The sequence below is a fragment of the Apaloderma vittatum genome, unplaced genomic scaffold, assembly GCF_000703405.1.
Source record: "Apaloderma vittatum isolate BGI_N311 unplaced genomic scaffold, ASM70340v1 scaffold1442, whole genome shotgun sequence".
Lineage (NCBI taxonomy): Eukaryota > Metazoa > Chordata > Aves > Trogoniformes > Trogonidae > Apaloderma > Apaloderma vittatum.
This window is the reverse complement of record NW_009702901.1, coordinates 25,022-49,767: the sequence shown is the minus strand read 5'-3', so window position 1 is coordinate 49,767 and position 24,746 is coordinate 25,022. Positions and strand designations below refer to the sequence as shown.

Sequence of the window (24,746 nt, the reverse complement as noted above, 5' to 3'; positions counted from 1 at the left end):
GTCTTTTTCAGCCTTTTGGCCATTGCTTCTCCGGGCTGCGGCTTCTCAGCACAACGCGCTGACCCCAGCGTGCCGTGTGCCAGCTGCGCTCCCCACCGCAGCCCGCGTGGAGATGCAAAGGCGACCAGGCGAGCAGACTCCTCCCTCCGCACACACACTGCTCTTCCGCTGCCACTGACTGGAAGGGCCCTGCTTTAAGCGCACGAATTCCCGGCAGGTCCCGCTCCCAATCTGAGCCAGGTGCTCTCCGTAGCTTGGAGTCCTAGCCCGGGACTCGGGGTCTCTCGCGAGCACAACCCTGACTCCTCCCGCACCGATTACAGCGCAGCCCAGTCTAACCTCAGTACGCAGCAGGGAGGCGGGGCGCGCATCTGCATTCAGATTTCGCTGCCAGGGCCCGCCCACCGCCGTGACCGCGGAAGGAGAGAGCCGGGAGGAGCCGGGGACTGTGTGGTACCGTCCGCCCTGACCGGAAAGGAATTAGCCAGGTGACTCCCTGCTAAGGGGCCCCTTTGGGTTCATCGCTGTTTCCTGGGAGGAAGAGGACGCAGGGCAACAGTAAGATTCTCCGGTGAGTGAGGAAGTGTCTGAACGTCCTTTTTCCTGAAGGGACGCGGCGAGAGCGTCTCAAGATGCGCTGGTTCCGTTCTGCCGCAGCTGGGTCCCTCCGAGGCTTCCACTCTGCGACCGTCAAAGCGTGGGGGAGCGGAGCTACCTCCGTGAGAAGGCAGGAGGCATGCGTGCCTTACTTTTCCTAGCTGGTCTGAGATTCAGGATCCTCTGTCCTTCGGTCTGTCGGTTGGATGGTCCGGGATGCCTGCAGACAAGAGTGATGTGGTCTCAGCCACTGTCTATACAGTCTGAGCTCTGTCTTTTCTAGGACTGGTACCTGCGTGTCCCCTTTCTCTTCAGTGGGGTATGGGGTCTTAGACTGGGTCCAGCTGGTCCCTATTGAACCGGGCACCAAGCCCTGGCTAGAGCTGACCTTAAGTAAACAGGATATTGTATATTTCTTTGGTAGGATTCTTTCCCAGGTGTGTTCCTAGGTAAGGGCTACAGCAATCAAATGCAGAGATGATACCTGGGTGAGTCATGCTCCTCAGCTTGCATGTTGCCAGGAGGCTTTGTCGTCTTCCGGGCCAGCACAGGTGTGACCAGTTAGTATTGCTCTTTTCATCTTTCTCCATCTGCCTGAAAGTAAACATTTATTAAAGCAGGTTTTCCCAAGCTCTTTCCACCGAGTTGTGATAGTCTTACCTGAATCTTTAGGTCAGGCATTAGGGAAGGCTGGAGGGATGTCACATCCCAAGCTTTCAGGACACTGAGGTGAGTCACGCCAAAGATCTGAACACCAGTTTTATTTATCAATCACTTAAAAACGATGCATTTCAGTCATCCACTTAGCAAAATCAACACGCCTCACAACAACGAGATATTAGCAAGCAAAAGAAACCGGCCTTGACATAGATAGCCTTTTGTTAAGGCTAGAAAGGGAGAGAAAGCAAGTGACAGAAAAAGCAAACATCACCACCCTTGGATCTAGCGACAACCATGGCACACGCAACTACTAGTGGTGGGTGAAGATCGTTCAACCGCCTTTATATTATACAGTCAAGTTCCCGCCACATAGGCCTTGTGGAAAATTACCGGGAACCGGTCTGGGGAATGGTGGGGGCTTCTGGGGGGGCGTTACTCATCCTTCTCCCGGCTTCTTGCAGCCACAGGTCCAAGCCCTACCTGCCCCCACACCTGCACCGGTGCAGGGCTGGGGCAGGGGGCTCAGCAAAGTGCTGAGTCACGTAGGTGCTAGGCAGGCGGCTCTGGGTTGTTTGGGTTCAGAGAAAACCCAGAGTGTTTGAGACATTTGTTTAGTCACTGACAAGGGATTAGATGGATGTTCAGCTGGGGATAGGTGTATCCTTAGGCTGATGTCTCCAGGCCTCTCTATGGCCTCAGCTGCAAGAAAGAAGATAAGCAGAAACTAGAACTACCTAGCTTTACCTGTGGTGCTTCAACTGTGCATGTTGATCTGGAACAGAAGAATTTTGTTGTGTGCTCTCTACCCTCCACGGGTGAAATTCAGCTTCAAATAAAGTGTGGAGAAGGCCTCACAATTACATCTTTAGGATGCTTCTGTCAATCAGAGTCCAGATCCATCAATACAAGCAATAAAAGGTGGTTGTTCTTTACCTTTTGGGATAATTTTCATCCCTTCAATTCAAATCATTCCAACTTACGACAGGGTTTTCGTGATACATAGTTTTGTGTAGAGCACCAGCTCCCTATTGCTTTATCAAGCCCATGAATGCAGAGAAATGAGCAAGCTGGGGACCTGCAGCTCAGCAGTTCTTTGCTCTCCATGTGGAGAGAGGAGTCCACTCAGAAGCAGGTTTGCTGGCAGAACTTGCGACCCTACAGGGGACTCATGCAGGAGCAGTCTGGTCCTGAAGGACTGCACCCTATGGAAGCGACCCATGCTGGAGTCCATGGGAAGGACTCGCGTTAGAGAAGTTTGTGAAGAACTGTCTCCCATGGGAGGAACCCCACACTGGAGCAGGGGAAGCATGAGGAGTGTTCCCTTTGAAGAGGAAGAAGCGGTAGAGACAACATCTAATGAACTGACCGCAACCCCCATTCCCTGTTGCCCTGCACTGCTTCATGGGAGTAGGTGGAGAAATTGGGAATAAAGTTAAGCCCAAGAAGAAGGGAGGGATGAGGGGAAGGGGGTTTTTTTAAGATTTGATTTTATTTCTCATTGCCCTTCTCTGATCTGATTGACAATAAATTAATTTCCCCATGCTGAGTCTGTTTTGCTCATGACACGAAGTGCTGAGTGATGTCTCTGTCCTTATCTTGACCCATGAGCCTTTTGTTATATTTTCTCTCCCCTGTCTAATTGAGGAGGGGGAGTGATAGAGTGGCTTTGGTGGGCACCTGAGGACAAGAGTCAAACCACCACAGTCCTTTCTGGCTTCCAACGTGGGGTAAGACAACAGCGGTTTTATGGTAACTGTGCTTTAGCTTTAGTATTTATTAAGTGGCAAGCTCCTGTATGGCTCATGAAGTTTGTTGGTGGCACCACTTATCCCTGTTTTACTCAACCTGGGAACATGTTAACACAAAGAATAACATTAAAAATAATAAACATTTTAACACAAATAATAAAGAAAGTGCTTTGCACTGACACTGATGGTCTTACTGTGCTGGGAGAGCTATATTGTGGGTAGGATGAAGGAACTTGGGAACATGTTGTTACAATGACTATGTGCTTTGCTCTGGTGTTGATGTCCTTGCTGTGCTGCAGGAGCTACCCTGTGAAGAAGAGGAGAGAATACATTTCCTGCTCCCTATCCAGGATTGATGTGGATTTTTTTATCATGCAGGCTTCCAAGGTCCCTTTTCACCCTTATGTGAGCTGTTTAATACTATTAATTAATAATATTGCTGTATTATGGGCTTTGTGGAATATATTCTCATCCTGGTATAAGAGAACACAAGTTTTGGGCAAGGTGGTACTGAAACATGCTCTGAGGTGACCAGTCCTTCAGTGGCAGGGTGTGTGGAAGGGTTTGGGTAGATTCCTAAGATGATTATCACCTCTCATGACCTACGACTAAGCAAGCAACCCTGGCAAAGTCACATGCCACCTGATAGAAGGGTGCTTTGCCTACCCCAATGAAAACCAGTAGCTTCTAGCGCTGTACAACTACAGTAATTGCCCCAGTAGTGAAAAAGAAACAGTGGGCAAGAAGGTCAAAGAGTCCATATCACTGATTAATAAGGCAGGAAGAAGAAGAGGAAGGGTTTGATTAAGACACTGGTCCTTTGACTGGGAAATTGGAAGAAGTGAATGAAATAAAATAGGAAGCAGAAACTACCCAGTCCCTGACCTCATCAGAACTTTAAGATATACAGCAAGATTAAAGCTGCAAGCCAGGTGAGCAGATGTTTGCCTGGCTGCTCTGATGCTGGAATAATAGGGCCAAGAGGCAGCAACTAGAGGGCAGAGAAGTATATAATCAGAGAATCATTAAAGTTGGAAAAGTCTTCTAAGACCATCTACCACTGTCTACCCAATGCTACCATGACCAAATCCAACAGCTGACATCCCTTTGCTAGAAACTGGGGAATTGATAGAGGAATTGGAGAAGAAGTAGCAATTTACAGTTTCTGGACATGACTCCTCACAACTCTGAGGGCAAGATATCCATTCAAAAAAGATCTTGTGAACTCCCCAGAAACACAGGTTACTGCAGACAAAGGCAGCCAGTACCTGAGAGAATTAGCAGAGCTGAAGTCACCCACAGTGTTCTAGAAAATGATCCAAAAATCTAGAGGATGTCCTGTGCACACAGGCCATGTGGAGGAAGGTGATTCAAAGTGCTCCAGCATCACATTCTAACCACTTGGCAACAATGTATTACCCAAATATGGATATGCCAGTTGTGGAGAGAGTCTTCTTCACCCCAAAATTTCATCCCTGCAGGCCAGTGCCTTAGCTGTCAGGGGTGCTGTCATAGTTCAGGCCAATTGGGACAAAGAACCACGCAGTCTCTAGCTCACTCTTCCCCCCACCTCCATGACCACAGTGCTGTGGAGGGAGGCAACTTCAAATAAAAAGGCTCAAGGGTCTGAGATTAAGGATAGAGAGGGTAATAATCTACCATTTAAGATGACCAGTAAAGAACTAGAGTTACTTGGATAAGAAAAAACCATAGATTTAATTCACTACTTCACCATTTACAAAGTAGAATAGTAAGAAGAATACATCAATAAACATGACATAAATACACTTCGCGCCCGTCACCCCTCCTATCTCCCTGGCTACTGCCTCACCTCCATCAGTGCAAGGGGGAAAGGGGATAGGGGGTGCAGTCCATCTGGCCATTAGTCATTGTCCATGTCAGCTCCCGCTTGAGAAAGAGGGCTCCTAGCAGTCTCTCCTTCTGCCACATGGTGTCCACCTCACAGGAAGCAATCCTGTTCCTCCTCATGAGTCCCTCAGGGCCTGAGTTTTGTAGAAGACACATGTCCATGGGATGAGGCTGACCTATCACCCTCAGCAAGTTTGCTTATAAACACCAAGCTGTGTGGTGCGGTTGACACACTTGAGGGAAGGGATGCCACCCAGAGAGACCTTGACAAGCTGGAGAAGTGGGCCCATGCCAGACTCATGAAGTTCAACAAGGCTAAGTGCAAGTACCTGCACCTAAGTCAGACAATCTGAAGCACAAATACAGGCTGGGAAACAAGTGCATTGAGAGCAGTCCTGCACAGAAGGACTTGGGGGTCCTGGGCCCTAAGTGCTTAACGTGACCTGGCAATGTACGCTGGCAGCCCAAAAAGCCAACTGTGTCCTAAGCTTCATGAAAAGATGCATGGCCAGCAGGTCAAGGGAGGTGATTCTGCCTGTCTGCTCTTATGAGACCCCCACCTGGAGTACTGCATCCAGCTCTGGAGCCCTCAACACAAGAACAAGAATCTGCTGGAGAGGGTCCAGAGGAGGAGTACAAAGATGATCAAAGGGCTGGAGCACCTCTCCTACGAGGACAAGTTAAGGGAGTTGGGTCTGTTCAGCCTGGAGAAGAGAAGGCTCTGGGGAGACTTTATAGTGGCATTTTCAGTACCTGAAGGGGGCCTACAAGAAAGATGGGGAGGGACTTTTTACAAGAGCATGTGGTGATAGGACAAGGGGCAATGGTTTTAAACTAGAGCAGAGTAGACTTTGCTTAGATATTAGGAAGAAGTTCTTTACCATGAGAGTGGTGAGACACTGAAACAGGTTGCCCAGAGAAGCTGTAGATGCCTCCACCCTGTAAGTGTTCATGACCAGCTGGATGAGGCTTTGAACAACAGGCTTTGAACAATAGGCTTTGTCCCACAGAAGGTGTCCCTGCCCATAGCAGAAGGGTTGAAACTAGATGATCTTTAATGTCCCTTCCAACTCAAGCCATTCTATGAAATTAGACTTGTGCATACACTGTTTGCTGTATAGACTTAGAACACAGCATACATATGCCATTCCTCCGCATAATCCTCACTACTCAGAGAGCACTGTTATCATAGGCAAGTGCACTGCACACATAAATTATTTCAGATATCCATACCCAGCTTCTGCCTGTACTGCTGGCAACTTATTACAAGACAAAAAATACACAAAATATATATAGACCTTTTCTCAAAGATACTCGGTTAGTAAGTTAACACCTTCCTGACTTGCATGTCAGAAAAGCTTAAAAAGAGAAAAGAAAAAGAAAGGGGGAACAAGGCACATTTTATAGCAATGTTTAAGTTTTGAAAATAAAAAGTATCAAGGATTACTGGATTCAGTCAACAGAACGATACACTTTTCACCATTTAAAGACCTTGATAAACAATCTGAAGAACGCTGTAGACAAGTAGTTCACCAAAAATGTTTTCATCACAGGTAGTTACAATATAAAGCAGTAGGGGAGTTTTTCATTACCGCTACATAATAATTGTGTCAGATCACTGCAGTCTGACACGCAATACAGAATAGTTACCAAGAAAGCACTAAAAGCATTTCATTTCTCAGTTAGTAAACTCGAGTTCAGACTAACACCTTTTCCTCAAATGGGTTGAAGAAGGGACGAAGAACAATCCCCACTTTCCCAGTCAATAAGATTGGAATTTTTCTGTCCTATCAGTTTTACTACTTCTTTCAGTCCTAGTATCGAGTATAATTAAAAGAAAAAAATCGAAGAAATAGCTGTTGAGTCACAGTCACACACAACACACACCCGTGGGCACGAACCCTATCCCTGGACATCGCTCGGCGCGCAGACAACGCACGATAATACGGCTGCAAGCATACAGCTTGCCTCCCCACCACTTAGAGGCCGCAGGCGCATCACATACCGGCCGCGTCCGAGCTGCTCGAGGCCCGATTGTAGCTGAAGTGCACACTAGAAGGGGGTTATTTAAGGAGTCGGTCTTAGCAGATGCACACACCACCCAACTAAATCATTAGTTATAGGACGAGAGGTCAAGCCGATCTCGGAGGAGAGGTTTGTTCTGTTTCGATTTTCAGTCTATAATGACTCGGTGACGAAGGAATCAAACAAACACGCAGCTGCAGCCGTGACTCCTTACGCAGCTGCCAAGACCCACACACGAACCAGCTTCGGCCTGGGAGGAGCTTGCTGCGGCAGTGTCGTAAACGTTGCACATGCGTCGGAGGGGCACCGAGCTATTGGTGCGTTTCCGCGCGGAGTTAAGTACCGCTTCTCTCTTCGTGCCGCTGACGTTTAACGGCCGCCGCGGTCATGGGGAAGCTGAACGTGGTGATGCTTCGGTACCTCTCCAGGGAGCACTTCAGGGTCCTGACAGCGGTGAGCCTGTGGGGAGGCCTTGATGTGGGAGGGCAGCCAAGTCGGCCTGGCGGGTGCGGCCTGACTAGCCGAGCCAGGCGCATTAAGTTCCGCATGGCCAATTAGACAAGACAGCGTCAGGCAAGTTCCGTGAACGGATGGGAGACCATATTGGTTGTGTCGGGGACTGCTGCGGAAGAAAGGCAGCAGGGTTGTGGGAACTCCCTCTGTTGTCACTGCCTCTCCTAGCGTCTGATGTTGGTGTTTCCGAGTGCAGAGAGCCCAGGTTGTGCCGTGCTTTCCTTGAGATGGCCTCCTGGGACCGACTGTAAACGGCAGGGCTGGCCAGGTAGTGGCCACCCAGTAAGGTACCGTCCCCGGTTTACCCTCACGTGCTGGTTGCTTTTGGCACCGATCCTAATGAGGAGCAAGCAAAGTACTAGTGTGCAGCATGCTGCCGTGGTTGGTTGCGCGGTAAGGGAAGGCTGCATCAGTTGATCTGTCTATATGGACAGCAGGAGTACAAGTACAAAGGCAAATTGAGCCATGGCGGTGTAATTATGAGAAAAGAATATCTCGTCAGAAATACAGAACAACTCCTTTATCCACTTCTTGAACTGAAATCTAATCAGTGATTCATCTTTTGGTCAGTACTGTAGAATTTTCAAGGCTGAATTACACAAAGAATTACAAAGGGTAGTGAAAAGGTTTGTTTAAGTCATAAAAAATAATAATAATGCATCCACGAAAAGTGATCTTAGTCTTAAATGGAGCAAGTATTTCATTGTTAGACACAGGGGCTAACAAATCTGATTTTATTTTTTCAGGTGGAAATGAGCATGAAGAACCATGAGATAGTTTCTGCTAGCTTAATTGCTTCCATTGCCAGCCTTAAACATGGTGGCTGTAATAAAATTTTGAGAGAGTTGGTGAAGCACAAACTTCTAGCTTATGAGCGAACTAAAAGTAAGTTTTAATTCTATGTTGGGCTCTCTCTCATTCTGTCCCCAATGCTTCACAGTGATACTTGCAGAACTACTGTAGCCTGTCATGGGTGAGCATCCAGACCACTTGCTAGCCTTACCTTCTTTTGGACCTACCCTGGGAATAGGCATTTGTGCAGCACCAAATATTGCAGCTGTCTCTTCTGCTGCTTATATGTGTAACGATGACAGGCAATAAAAGACATGAGCAGTTAACTTTCTTTTTTGCACAGTCACCAAAGTAATGAAAAATCAAATAATCACCTGTTAAAGCAATATTCAAATGCCTACAGGAATCAAAGCAATGAGTCTTGTGGTAGACAAACTGTAGCACATTGCAAAAGCCTTTTACGTTTCACTCACTCAGAAACAGCTGTTAAAGTAGTTATTATTCCCTATCATATGAAAAGTAGTAGTTTTTGTGAGCCAGCACAGGCAGGACACGGGAGCAACCACAAAACCATGGATGAAATCCAAAATGTTGGTTTATTCTCATTAGCTCATGAACCCTGGGGACTGTCTGCACCAGCACCCAGGCAGAGGCACAAACAAGCGAGAATGCATGCGTCACGTATCTTGGTCCTTGCTTTTGCGTGTATGTCAGAGATTTTTGCAAGTGTAATTTTCCATTGTGCTTTGATGTGATAGAGAATAGCATTGCAGAAAAGGAGATAGGAGTAGTGGTGGAAAAAAAGCTGGACATGCATGTTCACGGCGCAGAAGGTAAGTCGCATGCTGGGCTGCATCAAAAGCAGCAAGGCCAGCAGACTGAGAGAGGTGATTCTGCCCCTCTGCTGTGCTCTGGTGAGACCTTACCTGGAGTATCGTGTCTAGCTCTGGAGCCCTTAACACAAGGACATAGACCTGTTGCGACAGGTCCAGATGAAAGCTGACAAAAATGATCAGAGGGCTGGACTATCTCTCCTACAAAGACAGGCTAAGAAAGTTGGGATTGTTCAGCCTAAAGAAGAGAAGGCTCTGGGGAGACCTTATAGCAGCATTCCCAGTACCTCCAGGGGATCTAGAAGAAAGCTGGGGAGGTACCGCTTGCAAGGGCATGTAGTGCCAGGACTGGGGGGAATGGTTTTAAACTAGAGCAGAGCAGATTTAGATTAGGTCTTAGAAAGAAATTCTTTACTATGAGGATGGTGAAATACTGGAAAAGAGAGATGGTGGGGGCTCCATCCCTGGAGGCATTCAGGGTCAGGCTTGATGGAGCCCTGGCCAACCTGATCTAGTTCAAGATGTCCCTGCTCACTGCAGGGTGGTGTGGAACTAGATGACCTTTAACAATCCCTTCCAGCACAATGCATTTCACGATTCTATGATCTTTCCCGCAACATGGTAGGAATCTAAAAGCACATTTGATAAGGTGCCTCTGAGTCTTACCAGACGCATGTGATCTGAGCGTAGATGTTCTACTTGTCAAACACTCAAGGATAGACAACAGTTAGAATGACATATATGTTTCTGAACACCTCAGCTGCAAGTCACTTGAGCATGTTTACAATCTTCCTCACCAATCTTCCGTTATTTCTGCACATAGCTGTATCAGCCTTTCACTTTTTCCTTGAGCCTATTAGTTGCATCTGGCTTTGCAGACATACTGTAGGAGTTTACATGAAATTCCTATCTTTTTTTCTCCCAGTTCTTCAGGGCATTGAGACTTGCCCTAGATCATCACAATAATCCCAGATTCCTCCTGCGTATACTATATTTGCATCTTCCAAAATGCTACTTCAGTTTTCCCGGGCTATTTCAAGTACTGCCATTGCCTCTATTAGAGTGAACCTCATAGCATGTCTATCTTTTGCCCTGTTGTCAGTTTTCATGAAACTTCCAGGAATTTAAATGTCTTTACCATTCTGTCAGATTGGGCTAGTAGTAACCAATGGGTGAAGTGTTAGTTGGGTGTTGTGTACTGTAAGCTGAAACAAGACTGAACTGAGACTTATTTTAAGTGTAATGTATACATGAGGAATGACATGTCATGTGTTTTATTCTTACCTAGCTGTCCAGGGTTACCGGTTAACTAATGCGGGATATGATTACCTTGCTTTGAAAACTCTGTCTTCCCGACAAGTCGTAAGTTCTGTTGGAAACCAAATGGGTGTTGGCAAAGAATCAGGTAATTGAAAAAATCAAACATTTCAAATAATTTTTTTTCAGTAAACACAGCTTTAATGTAGCATTTTTTTTTTCAGTTAATCTGTCCAACATCAAGATTTATGGGTTACTTGTTGAAATGCTGTGTTAGGCTTCTGCGTGCGTTTGAATATGTCTTCACAGAAGTATTGTTCTGCTTTGACCATTTTGTCTGATTCTTGGTTCATCACTTAAAAAAGTACTTTACAGGCACATACCGTTTGTCTCCTGTTTTGTGAAAAAATTTGAACTATTTTAGCAAAAAGATAATTGTACGTTTTCCATGCCATTGAAAATAACTCAAGCGAAATGGACTCTAAACTATTAGAGTACTATCTTGGTTCTTCTTACGTTCATAAAGAGTGTAATTTGATACAGCATGTAACAAGTTTGAGAAGGGGATTATTTCAGACAAATGATAGAAATGAAACGTAGGCTGTTTTTTAACACTGTTGAAATTAGGAAGCTGATCCCTTAGGTTGTCTGTCCACTCAATAGAAAGAAGGTGTTTCTTCCAGAATGTGAATGAGAAAAATCAACATCCGCCATACATTTCTTTCAAGGATAGCTTATATTTGTTCTTTGCTGTACAGGTAACCTGGGGATGTTATCCTGAATTTAGGAAGATCTGCTACTCTGAAAGATGTTTCTGATCACATCAGTATGTCTTCTGCTGGAGTACCATAATCTCTTTAACAATAATTTTTTCTTCTTCAGGTCTCTAGTATACAATATGTAATAGTATACAATGTGTAGTAGATCTTGCCATGCTAGAAGTAGTAATAGTGAGAAATGAAATAAAAATCTCATAACTGCAGTTCTTAATCAGGTACTAGCTTGTTAGATATCATTTAGTTCTTATATCTATGCCATTATGCATCTTCTAGATATTTATATTGTGGCAAATGAAGATGAGCAGGAGTTTGCATTGAAATTACATAGACTTGGAAGAACTTCCTTTCGCAGTCTGAAAAATAAACGTGACTACCACAAGTACAGACATAAAATGTCATGGCTGTATTTATCCCGGCTAGCGGCAATGAAGGAGTTTGCCTATATGAAGGTAGGTGGCCATTTATAAAAAATCAGCAATGGTGTAATAGGCTACAAAGTACATTTCAAACTGAATTTTGAACAGTTCATATTTTCAGTACTGGTGGCATTTACACTTTTTTTTCTTTTATCAATGGACTTAAAGTATGCATTACAGAGAATTTCAATGCTATGTGTTTTATACACTTTCTAATGGCAATAACATGACTATGGAAGTCATGTGGAACAGAAGCAGGTGTCATGAGAGAATTTCAAGTTTTGTTATTTATGGATAGATAATTTATGTATCACCACTTGTGCTGTTTTTCGTTAAAAATTTGTTGCATAAGCTTGCAAAAACACCTTAAAAAGTAAGGAAATCCGTAGTTACTTGTCAGAATTATTTTTTTGTTCAGCTGTCATTTTTAAAAAATTATTTATTTATTTTTAGATTTACCATGTTGTCAGTTGTTGATGTGCTCTTGAGGGAAATCTTTCAGTCCAGAATGATGTTCTGATCTGAAAAGGCACACTTTGTTCTATACGATAGGAAAAAATTTAATTTCCAAGCATATATTGCTGCTCTTTGAGTTCACATTTTTTGAACTTCTTTAAAAAATGCAGGTATAATATAGTGTTTGGAAGATGAATGTTGAAAACTATTTATAAGAATCTAGTTTTCCTTTCTTTGGCCTATTCAGGAGTACTATATACATTGAATATTGTTTTCATGTTTCTCTTAAAAAACCTTGATAGGTTCTACCAGTGGCCTCTGCAGAGACAGAAAGAATAATTACCATTATTTAGAACCTCTGTATTGGTCCAGTTGTCCAGTTGGTAAAGTGGTTAGAACTTGAAGGAATAGAATAATTGGTGTAAGTTTCCCTGAAGTGTTGCAGGAGGATTCCTTGTGTGTTGAAAAGTGATAGTAGTTTAATATTTGTGTAGAAAAAGCTGTACTGATATTTCTTTAACTTAGAACTCTGTCTTAGAAAAAAGTCACTAGTAACAAGAGAATGACTAAAAAGAGAATTACCCCATACAGAAGTTGAGCGGATCAAGTGAAGGAATAAATTTTCATTAGAAAAGTCAAACAGGAGAGCTACAAAATATTATGACGTACCTTTGGTTGATCATTACTGTAGTCTGATGCTGGTTATTAATATTTAAGGATGAACTTTTTCCTTAGAATAACTGAATATAGATTAACTAGTCAGTCAGTACTATATTGGCAGCAGATCAGTGTGGAATTTTCTTCTAATGTCTGACACCCTATTCCCAATTATATGCTTTTGATTACTTGGGCTAATAGACCAGATATGATTCTGTCATTTTTATCATTCTGTTGTATTTTTCTTCCAGATGCACAATAATTAAACTGTAGGCAATATAGCAGTGCATTTAGTTTCAAAACTTCCAAATTTTACTTATCTTTGCAGTGAAAGTTCAGATGGTTGTTTTGCCATCTTCCTTCTCAAGCGTGTGATTTGATTTTCCCAGTTAGCATTTGAGTAATGTCTGCTGGCTCCACAGTAATACTTATTGCATATCAATATATGTAATGTTTTCTCAACTATTTAGTTTTATTTTTTCAATGTATTGCATCTGTCCAGGCTTTGCATGATAGAAAATTTCCTGTTCCAAGACCTGTAGACTACAACAGGCATGCAGTTGTTATGGAACTTATTGATGGCTATCCTTTGTAAGTACCAAAGCTTCAGTTCTTTTTCATTTAAGTGAATTTGGACTTTACCATACTGAATAGTGCTCTTTAGGTGACAGTCACTTTCATTCTACTTCGTTATGGTCTTGCTTCTTTTATGTCTTCATTCAGAGAAATTGTTTTTTTCTTAGACCAAAGAAACTGGTGAAATAGAATGATTTTAAAAGTAAGGCATACATCAAAATAGCAGCGTGATGGAAGTTAGCACTGCAACTGTTTTCTAAAGAGAAATCCCATATTCTATATGTTATTGGTTACAATACTTATATAATGTAATACAGTTATAATACTGAATATAATATCCTTCACATTCTGAGCTCCGGTTCATGATTCTTGCTCTGGCAATGCAGATAAGGTTATAACTCACTGTGTTAGAACCTCTGCTCTGTTTACAGAGAACACCATGTATAATTTCATTTTGCTTCTTCAAGGAAGATTACTTTTGAGTTGTTCAATATCTGGAAACGTTAAATAACATTGAAGTTTGTACATGATGGTACAGTTTGTTTCATTTGCAGAGTGCAAAAGGCCTATATACTTATCATAGTGTAGAATAGACTAGGTGCTTACTTATCCAGAGATATGAAGTGTCTAGTTCTAGAACAAACCAGTCCATGCTCATGTATAATAAAGCTCTAAAGTGGGCAATTTAATCTAAAGGGATTTAATCCCGAAGTGTAACAGTTGAAGAATAACATGAAAGAGATGTCCTTACATTGTCTCCCTGCTCGCAATTGCACATGCATTACGTAGAATAATAGAATGTTTCGGGATAGAAGGGACCTTTAAAGGTCATCTAGTAGAAACCCCTGCAGTGAGCATGGATATCTTTAATTATATCAGATTGCTCAGTGCTCTGTCCTACGTGACCTTGAGTGTTTGCAGACATGGGGCTTCTAACACCTCTCTAGGCACCCGGTTCCAGTGTTTCACCACCCTCATTGTAAAAAATTTCTTCCTTAAATCTAGTCTAAATCTACTCTTTTCTAGTTTAAAATTATCACTTCTTATCCTATCACAACAGATCCTGCTAAGAAAATTCTTCCCATCTTATAGGCCCTCTTTAAGTATTGAAAGACTAGTAAGGTCTCCCTGGACCCTTGTCTTCTTGAGGCTAAACAATCCCAAACTCAGCCTTTCTTAATAGGAGAGGTGTTGCACCCCTCTGATCATGATTGTGGTCCTCTGGACCTGAAGCAACAAGTCTATGTCTTGTCCTGAGGGCTTCAGGTCAAGGTATGTTCTCGCTAGAGTAGAGAGGCAGAATCACCTCCCTTGACCTGCTGGCCACACTTACTTTGATGCAGCCCAGGATACAATTGGTCTTCTGGGCTGCAAGCACATTTCGTTGGCTCATGGCCAGTGCACTTCTCAAGTTTGTTCAGGTCCCCCTGGATAATATCCTATCCCTCATGCATGTCAACCACACAACTTAGATTGGTGTCATCTGTGTATGTGGAGCACTTCAAGTTCCATATAGACATCTGCAGTGGAAATTTACCATACTCTCCCTGTTTTGTGATTCTAACCTGAAGGAGATGAGTACTGGATGAGAATTATTTCAAATATGCCAAGATCAAAGAATCTCCAAATAGCTGAGGTTGAAAGGGATATCTGGCAGTCATCTGGTACCTACAGGACCACATAGACTCCGTTGGCGGGTTTACCGTTGTCCATTACCAGAGTTGAAAAACTAGTGTAGAGTTAGTAGCTTATGACAAACAGTTTTTATGCGCTCTTCGGCAAGTACAAGGTTATCCAAAGTTCCTGCCAAATTGGACTTAGTTTTTCATAGTCTCCCCACTTTATTTCACATCTCCAAGAGTCACAGAATGGTTAAATTCTGAGGCGACCTCCAGAAGCCATCTGGTCTAATCACCCTGCTTAAACAGGGCCAGCCAGAGGTGGTTTTCCAGGACCATGTCCAGATGGCTTTCAAATATCTCAAAGGAGGAGGACTCCACAACTTCATTGGACAACTTGTTCCAGGGCCCACTCACCCTCATCATGGAAAAAGTTTTCCCTGTGTTCAGATAGACCTTCTTGTGTTTCAGCTTGTGCCAATCGTCTCTTGTTCTGTCATTGGTCATTGCTGGACACACTAGTAATAGTATGTTCTCACCAGAGTTAAATAAAGGAGGAGGATCACCTCCCTGGACCTACTGGCAGTGCTTTGTCTAATGCAACCTAGAATACCGTTAGCTGCCTTTACAGCAAGGACACATTCTTGACTCATATTCAATTTGGTGTCTGTCAGGACCTCCAGGTCCTTCTCTGCCAAACTGCTTTTCAGCTGAGTGACACCCAAGTGTGTACTGGTGTATGGGGTTGTTCCTTCCCATGTGCAAGGACTTTGCACTGCTCATTGAACTTCATGAGTTTCATGCTGACCCATTTCTCTAGCCTGTTGACATCCCTCTGTGGCATATCGGCCACTCCCAGTTTGGTGTCATCTGCAAACTGCCCTGTCATCAAGTTCAGTAATGGAAGTGTTATAGCAGCCTGGAATCTCTTTCAAGTGCTGGGGTACACAGCTAGTGACTGGCCACCAACTTGGCTTTGTGCCCAGCCATTCATTTTTCAGTCCACCTCACTGTCTGCAAATTTAGACTGTACATCAACAAGTTTATCAAGCTGATCAAGCATCTCCTCGGTGAAAGTGACTACTTTGGATGATTTTCTTATCCTTAATGTGTGTGTCTGGTTTCCAGGATTAGCAACTCAATCACTTTTCTAGGTTTATCAAGCTGATCAAGCATCTCCTCGGTGAAAGTGACTACTTTGGATGATTTTCTTATCCTTAATGTCTGGTTTCCAGGATTAGCAACTCAATCGCTTTTCTAGGGCTCAAAGTGAAGCTGACCAGCCTTTAGTTCCCTGGGTCCATCTTCTTGCCCTTCTTGAGGATGGGAGTGATGTTTGCCTTTCTCCAGTGTTCAGGTGCTTCTCTCAGTAACTATGATTGATCAATGATTATCAAGAGTGGCCTTGCAGTGACACCTGCCAGGTTCCAGCAGGGTCCATGAATATAGATGTGTCTGGTTTGCTTAAGTATTCCTTGAACTTTTCCACTGAGGGTACATCTTCTTTGCTCTAGCCCTTCTCCCTGGTTCCTGGGGCCTGAGATTCCTGTCTCAGAAGATAAAAATTTCTAAAAGCAAGTGGGACATTTTAACATATGTACCTGTAGCTATGAGAAGTGTAACCAAGGAATTTTGTTATGAATGTGAAAGTGTTCAACAGGAGCCTCTTACAGAGCTGCTAGACTTCCATTGTTTTTCCTTGTATTGTACAGATGATAGAATCTCATAATACTGTAGTGCTGCATTTGGACCGAAATAGTTAACTGTAAATGCTGACCACTTCTTGACAGTTTATAGGACAGTAAGATAAGAGCATTTTTACGTGGTTTGTTCCTAAAGAGCAGGTGGTTTCTATTTTGCCACTTAAGGTACTTTAGTTTCTTGGGTGTACGTTCAGGAATGCTGAACTTAATTTAGAAAATACTTTTTTATAAAGGAAGATGTTATGAGGCATTTGAATACAGAAAGATCTAGTTCCTACTGAGACCATAAGCTTATCTAAAATAGACATAAAAATTTGCAGATCTGTTATTTGAATAATGCATTATGGCATAATGAGCCTGATGGAAGATAAAGAGCGTAAGTTGAAATGAGATTTAGCCTGGATATAAGGAGACATTTTCTTCTATTAAGGACAGTGAGGCGGTGACACAGGGTGCTTGGGGAGGTTTCACAGTCTCTCATTCCCTGGAATTTTTCAAGCTCCAACTAGACAAAGCCCTGAGCAATCTAGTGTGATCTCAGCGTTTTCTCAGCTTTAAGGAGGACCAGAAACCTGAAGGCCCTTTAACCTGAATTACCCTGGCATTCTGTCTGATGTATTTCATATTAAGTCTGTCAAGGTTCAGAATATTTTATTTTATTTAACTTTCTAGGTGTCACGTGCACCAGCTGGAAGATCCTGCCTCTGTGTACAGTGAATTAATGGATTTAGTTGTAAAACTGGCCAGTCATGGTTTGATTCATGGTGATTTCAATGAATTTAATCTCATATTGGATAATGACGACCATGTCACTATGATTGATTTCCCTCAGATGATATCAACATCACATGCAAATGCTGAATGGTACGTTCAAATTTAAACATGTTTTCAAAGTAAAACTGAAAAGTTCTAATGACAGCAAATAGTCAGCCACAGCATATTTCCATGAGCCTGTTTCTGATACTTTCTCTACCGTTGTTGTAATGCAGCACAAATAACAAACAATAGTTTGATTTATGAATGAATGGGTATGTCTCTTTAGGATAAATATGTAATTAATTGCTTCTCAGAAAGGATCACAGAATCATAGAATGGTTTGGGTTGGAAGGAACCTTAAAGATGATCTGCCCACCTGCCATGGGAAGGGACACTAACTAGATCAGATTACTCAAAGCGCCATCCAACCTGGACTTGAACACTTCGCAGAAGAGGGCATCCACAGCATCTCTAGGCACCCTGTTCTAGTGTCTCACCATCCTCACAGAAAATATTACCTTCCTAATATCTAATCTAAGTTTACCCTCTTTCAGTTTGAAACGACTATCCCTCATTTTATTTCTACACTCACTGATAAAGAGTCCCTTCCCTTCTTTCATGTAGGCCTCCTGTAAGTACTGGAAGGTTGCTGTAATGTCTCACTGGAACCGTTTCTTCCCTATCTTGAACAACCTAACCTCTCAGCCTGTCCTCATACGGGATATCCTCCAGCCCCCTGATCTTCATTGTGGCCTTCCTCTGGGCCGACTTGAGCAGGTCCACCATGTATTTCTTACACTGGGGCTCCCAGAGCTGAACAGAGTTCTTATGGTGGGATCTCTTGAGAATGGAGTAGAGGTGCAGAATCACCTCCCTTAGCCTGCTGGCCACACTTCTTTTGGTGCAGCCCAGGATGCAATTGGGCTTCTGGGCTGCAAGCACATTTTGTTGGCTCATGTTCAGTTTTTCATCCACCTTCACCTCAAATGCTTCTATGTAGATCTGCTCTCAATCCACTCATCACTCAGCCTGTATTTTTGCTTGGGGTTGCCCTGACCCAAGTGCAGGATCTTGCGTTTGACCTTTTTGAACCAGTTTGCTCAGGACTTGCAGATGCATCTCAACAGGTCATTTTGTTACGAAGTGCTTAGAAATAAATAGCATGCAGTTTGTTTCCCTAGCCTTTTGTCTTGGGATGTCTAACAGAAATAGTTTTCAAATAGAATATTAAAAGACAAGAAATGTAGAGTAAAAGCTTGTCATGACAGTAGACTTCATTACATTGATTTTGTGTTTGTACAATTCTTGTGTTTTTTACAGGTATTTTGACAGAGATGTTAACTGTATTAAGGAGTTCTTTAAGAAACGCTTCAGTTACGAGAGTGAGCTCTTCCCAGCATTCAAAGATGTCAGGTAGAAACTACCAGATAAATTTGATTTCTCCTATTTGTGATATTTGTATTGGTTTTATGAGGAAATGGGTGTCTGTTGGAGATGGCATAGCAAAAAAAAATAGGCCCAACTCTGCAACTTTAAATAATATTTTTGAGGTTCCTATTGTGTTTTCTTCAACTAGTTACCATGAGTGGTTTTCAAAAACTAGTTTTTGAAGTGCTTTAGAATCTGCTGCTGCCTCCTTTGTCTTTCCTCTTGCAGTTAAGGGAGAGAGATCAGTCTGAAAGCTTGATCCAAATGGTAAATATCTGGGAAATTTTAACTCACACAGAATCAGTTTCTTGCACTTCTCAAAGGCTATTTGACAATTCTAGCATATTAAGGTTCAATTTGGGTTTCAATTCTAAATTTATTTTTAAAAGGTGCTAAATATGGTGGCTGCCTCTTCAAATATTAATGTGTTCCAAGTTTTCTTCCTGAGGTCTTTTGCCCCGCTTGAAAAGGAAGATAATTTTGCATTTATTTTAATAGGGAAGCTGTTACAATGGAAAAGGTTTTATTTCATTCTGAGCACTTTTCCAGGAGGGTACCACACTTGAATCAGTCTCTGTATGTCGGTGTACCTGCCAGTATTCTTCTTCTCTAAATATAATTTGAACTTCAGGCCAAATTGTAATTTTTTCTGCTGAAATAAAGTAATTTCCTAAAAAAATAATAAAAAAACCCAAATAAATGCTGATTCTGGAGATGGAATTATCCATCTCCTGTAGAAGTTTGCTTCTCTCAGGTCACATTCTGTTAATACTCTTACCTAAAGCTTGGTGCTGTAATATGGTGGTCTGCTTGTTTCAACAGAGTATCCTCTTTATTAAGATTATGGGTAATTATAATCTAGCTGCATTAACATTTTAATCTAAAATATTGGTAGATTGATAATTCAACATATTAAAAGCATACATATTTCTTTCACAGGAGAGAATGTTGTCTTGATAGAGAGATTGCTGCCAGTGGCTATGCAAAAGAAATGGAGGAAGGTATTGAACTGCTTTATTCACCAGGTTCTGATGAGGATGATAATGCAACAGATAATACAACAGAATCTGTAGAAGATGCTGAGAATAAGATCAACTTCTTCAGCAAAGACAAAGAAAACAGTGCAGACTTCAACTATGAAGTGTGTGCTTTCTCTGAAAGCAGTACTAACAGCTTTATATATAGCAAGGAAGAGGCTGATACAACTGAAAGCAGTGAAAATACACAAAGGCTGAATATGTCAAAGCTGCATTCAGCCTTAGAAAAAGTTGAAGGGCAAGTTATGCTTGGCAAGTCTGGTGAAGATGCCGAGAGTTCTGCAATTGCTTTTTTCAAGGGCAAATCTGAAAATGCTGCTGAATTTGAAAATCATAGAGGTCAAGGATGGTGCTGCAGTGATAAGGAGGACAAAGAAAAATGCCCTGATATGGTTGACTTGTCAGCTTTAAATGAGAAATTCGGGCATTACAGGTAAAGATTCATATTTACTAAGTGTTGTTCCTCCCCTCCCCCTAGTAAATGTATGTCTTTCAAGTAGCTCATGAAGGACTGCTTTTATGCTACCCTTGCTAAAAATGAAGACTAAACATTCAGTTTGTTTTGAAAACATTGCAGTGGATATCTTTCCCTTTGATCTCATGATAGGTAAGCAGTTGATTGGTACTACATATGTAATGCTTCATATGTAGCGTGTAACATATCAGTTGTCCCTCTGTGTAGTAGTTTCTAATGAGAGAAAAGGTCTTGGGTTTAATTCCTAAACCAAGGTATTTCCTTTCGTGGATTTTTTTTTCTTTATTTCAGTTAATACTGGTAGTGAAAGAATTCTCAATACTAAAATACTGCTTCTAAATAACTTCTATAATAAGTTTGTAATTTGAATGCTCTGGTTCAAAGCCAAATTATTCGGTTGCTTGCTCAGCTAAAGGCAGCAAGACCAAGCTATTTGGAATGTATTGTTCAACTAGCTTTTAATTCCTTTTCCTGATGTACTTAAAATTTGTGCATACCCTGAGGCTAGACCCTCGTACATAATTTTGCAACTGAGCTTGCCAGCCCACTATGTACATGAATGCATATACGAAGCTCATACACCCCCTCATCCGCTTTTTCTTTTTAGTGAAATGAGTTGTCAAAAATATTGTGCAGAATCTGAAATATTTTTGAGTGTTTTGAAGCTTCTTCTCATGTGCTTGGTGTGCATGTGACTGTTGTGCAATAAATTCTTCCTTGCATAAAATGTCTGCTTAGAACAACTAATGTTAATATTTAAAATGTAAATGTTCTGTTAGGAGTTTTCAGACTGTAGCTCAAAAAGTTAAGACGGAAAAATGATGCTCAGAAAAGGAAAGGATGTTTATGTTTATCTTTCTAGTGCAATAAAATTTTGATTTATGTGTTTTAGAAATGAAGAAGGTATCGTTCATATTGCTAAGCGTAGGACGACTAAAAGTGTCACATCAGTCAGAAGTGCTGGGAGCTGCTCAACCATTCCTGTGGTAAATATTATTGTTACTATGTTATTATCTAGTTTACTCTCAGTCCATATTAAATTGCTTATAGCTGTTAGTACATATTTGGAAAAATGTTCTTCAGCATTAAATACTTAAAGACTGTACCTCTCTGGTTTGTATTTCCATGCTTACAGTAAAATAGGACTGATTCTGTAATCGTTTACAGTATTTTAACACAATTTTAACACAACTAATTTAATACAATTTAAATTGAAAGGATTATTTGCACAAAAAAACCCCCACATTTGGTATAAAAATTTATCATCACTTTAACATCCGGGAATGATTTCCAGCACTTCCCTTCATGTATTGGTCTTTTTTTTTTTTCACCAAAGTTCTACATCAGCATCAACAATTCTCATTTAGCCAATAACAGACTAATATGTTAATGTATATTAATGCACTAGCATATAATCAGTTCATTCATTTCTGTTGCTAGTCACAATTACTATTTCTGTATTTTAAAAGTGAATGCTTGAGTCAAGATTTAATTTGGCTTTTTTCACCTGTCATCATAGAGATTGTGCTTTTTTCTGAAACATTTATATGAACTTCAGTAGTGATTTCTTTGGCAATATGAATTTATTTGACTTTCTACATTATATAATTAGAACATTTTCAGCAGAATTGAATGTCTTTTTTGTCAGCCCCAGAATATAGACTAGTCAGTATGGCTAGCTCTGTCACGTTTTTAAAAGTGCATTTTCTCTTTAAAAGGAAGAAAGTCCACTGTTTTTTATTATTTATAAAGTATTCTGGTAAAAATCAAGAAGAACTTTCAGCTACAACTTCTTTCAGTACAATTAAATATGTACTTATACAATTTGTGTCTTTTCAAAACATTTTACCTAATTAGATTGTTAGTCCTAGAAATACTCTGTCTGAAACCCGCAGTACTGGCAAGAGTGATTTTTTTTTTTTTTTTTTTTTTTTTTCCTCCAAAGCTAGACTTGATCTTCCTCATTTACATTCTTTTCAGTCTGGTACTTACTGCTTCAGTATTTTTCTAACATAGGCTTTGCTGCTGTGAAGCCTTGTTTAAAACAGGATGCTTGTCAGTGCCTGTAATATTCATGGAATAGTTCTCTGCTTTACTCTTTCATATTTGGAGTTATTCTTTTAAGATAAATATTTTAAAGATACACCAATAACCAATAAAATTGTATGTGTAAATAAATGTTAAGGAATAGAATGTTTGCATCTTATCTTAAGACATTTTTCAAAGGTCTTCATGAGAGAAGAAAGCCCCACAACTTCAATCGTCATCATCACAGTTCTTATTCTAGGGAATAGCCTTGTTTTCTTAGGGAGAAAATGATTAGTTTAAAACTATGAGAAGAAGCAAACAAGAGCCAGGATGACCTGCCAGGAATTCCCTAGTGTCCATACAATTTTTATTTTGAGTTTGCTATTTTAAGAGTGCATATTTAAAAAAATGGTGCTGCTAAATCCTAAAAAAAATTGACTCTTGTACACCACTTGGTAGTAGCAGTGATCATTTTGTAGCTACAGAAACCTTCCTGAGTATTTAGAGTATGTAGGTTTAGTCTGTAGTCAGACACATAAAATGTATTAACAATATGTAAATGACACGTACATACCTAATTTTCTGTTCTGAAAGAAAGATAAAAACACTTTACCAGAAGAGCTTTCAGGAAGTACAACTACATAAAAAACTATCCCGCACCAATTCACCTTTCATAATGCTTTCACTTGCATGAATTTATGCTGAGTAAAATAACATTTCTGTCTGTTGCTGAATCTTATTTTAACTTAGAATGTTAGAGCTAAATAAATGGTATGTATAAGAAGCTATTTGTAACATAATAAAATAGTTAGAAAACCAAAAATGCAAAATAATGGCACTGCAGTAAGGTCCACTGGGCTACTTAGAGCTGATGCCTGTTACTGGTGCTAGCATTTAACTGTTGTTTATGCAGCTTGTTTTCTGTTCAGTGTAGGAAACAAGTTCAAGCACTCATGTTAATATAGGAAATGTACGTTGGTAATATATTAACAGTGGCAGTAATAACAGTCATAACTTGGAGGCTATGCCAAAAAGTAAATTGTGAATTTTGAAGATGAGCTATTCCACATGAAGGATCTTCCTGTCCTTGTAGCTATTGGCATCATAATGGAGAGCAGAACTCAGACAGAAAACATAGGTGTAAATAACAGATGAAATTTCATGAAACTACTACAGTTTTATGGAAATAACAGTTGCTGTTGCTGCTTCAGTACTTTTGCTGTAGATGCATGCCACAGTCCTGACCTTTTGAGTCAGGTTAAGAAAGTGCCTTGTAACAAGGGAAAACTGGAGGAGGAATTGTAAATCGCTCCTGACTGCACATCTTTTTAGCCATTCTTGTGGTGGAGTTGTTGTTTTCCATTAGAATCGTACTCAGATCCAAACTTTAGAAAAAACAGAGTGCTTAAAAAGATATTTGTCTAATATTCAAGCATGTAATAGTATCAGCTTTTACCTTTTTGTAGAAAGTGTGTGTTCTGCACCAATTGGTGCTGGTCCTGCATGATTTCCATAAGAATTTAAATTTTGTAAGGTATGATTTAAAAAGCTGTTTATCAGAGCTAAGACTATCAGAAAAGAATAGCACAGGTAATTCTACACCCCTTTCAGATGCTGCAGGCCCTGAGGGTGTAGCATTGAACCAGGACTCCAGCACTACCACGCAGACCTGGTCCATAGAATCACAGAATTGTATCAGCTGGAAAAGACCTAGAAGATCCCCGGTTAGCTCAGTGAGTCCAGCCTTTGTCCCAGCCCTATCAATCTACTGAACAGTTCCCCACAGTGCAACAAACACCCATCTCTTAAACACCTCCAGGGATGGTGACTCAACCACCTCCCTGGGCAGCTTGTTCCAATGGCTGACAACCCTTTCAGTATAGAAATTCTTCCTAATATCTAACCTGAACCTCCCCTGGCGCAATTTAAATCCATTGCCCCTTGTCCTTTCAGTCTCCACTAGGGAGAATAGACCAACCTCTGCCATCATATGCATTCAAGCTGAACTAATGAGAACTTGCTGCACTTTTAGATAAAGGCAGGACTACACAGGAGGCCTAATTGCCATAGATAAGCGGGAGCTGCCTTAGTTTATCCTGCTGCCAAAAGGTTGGTGCAGCACAACACAGGCCAGAAGACAGCTCTGTACCTGTAAGCCCTGCAGCTTAGTGCAACATAGCACAGACCTAGGTTTACTCATGTTAGCTGTTGTGTAGATCACTAACTTCTCGATGTATGGAGATCTTTTGGTTAGGATCTTGCACTAATCAGTGTGCTAATGCTGTGCCATGTCTTAGTACTAAACTATCTACAGAAACTTCTGTTACTGAATTTTTTGTTTATTTGTAGGAACAGGTGAAATGGAAGATAAAACGTCAACTGACAAAACAGCAAAAGTCTGCTCTGAGGCAACGTCTGCAAAAAGGGGAGGCAAATATTTATACCAAACAACATCGAGAAAATATGTACAACATTAAGTCAAGCTTGGATGCAGCTAGTTTCTGGAAATAATGTATTAAAGC

The 24,746-nt window shown here is 41.4% G+C and overlaps 2 protein-coding genes across 2 annotated transcripts in view; one reads left to right on the top strand and one right to left on the bottom strand.

The window, feature by feature from the left end:
- The window catches only part of LOC104270127 (SH2 domain-containing adapter protein B-like), a 50,815-nt gene extending 43,624 nt beyond the window's left edge, over positions 1 to 7,191 (bottom strand). Inside the window, exons 1-2 of the mRNA XM_009864394.1 lie at positions 7,114 to 7,191; positions 53 to 465 (exon numbers count right to left, since the gene is read on the bottom strand). Coding sequence (XP_009862696.1) covers positions 53 to 465; positions 7,114 to 7,191 — 491 coding nt within the window. The remainder of the gene's footprint in view (positions 1 to 52; positions 466 to 7,113) is intronic.
- A 63-nt stretch (positions 7,192 to 7,254) lies between these two features.
- Positions 7,255 to 24,735, top strand: RIOK2 (RIO kinase 2). The gene is made up of 10 exons (XM_009864393.1): positions 7,255 to 7,352; positions 8,159 to 8,297; positions 10,326 to 10,442; positions 11,347 to 11,522; positions 13,105 to 13,193; positions 17,173 to 17,364; positions 18,577 to 18,669; positions 19,624 to 20,154; positions 21,089 to 21,182; positions 24,574 to 24,735. Exons 1-10 carry the CDS (start codon positions 7,287 to 7,289, stop codon positions 24,733 to 24,735), a joined length of 1,659 nt encoding a protein of 552 aa, XP_009862695.1. The 5' UTR covers positions 7,255 to 7,286.
- The last annotated feature ends 11 nt before the right edge of the window (positions 24,736 to 24,746 follow it).

Coding starts and splice junctions, on each gene's coding strand:
- RIOK2 (XM_009864393.1), top strand. CDS start 7,287: ATGGGGAAGCTGAACGTGGTGATGCTTCGGTACCTCTCCAGGGAGCAC. Junction 17,365..18,576: donor TCACATGCAAATGCTGAATG/GTACGTTCAAAT, acceptor TGTTTTTTACAG/GTATTTTGACAGAGATGTTA. Junction 18,670..19,623: donor CCAGCATTCAAAGATGTCAG/GTAGAAACTACC, acceptor TTTCTTTCACAG/GAGAGAATGTTGTCTTGATA.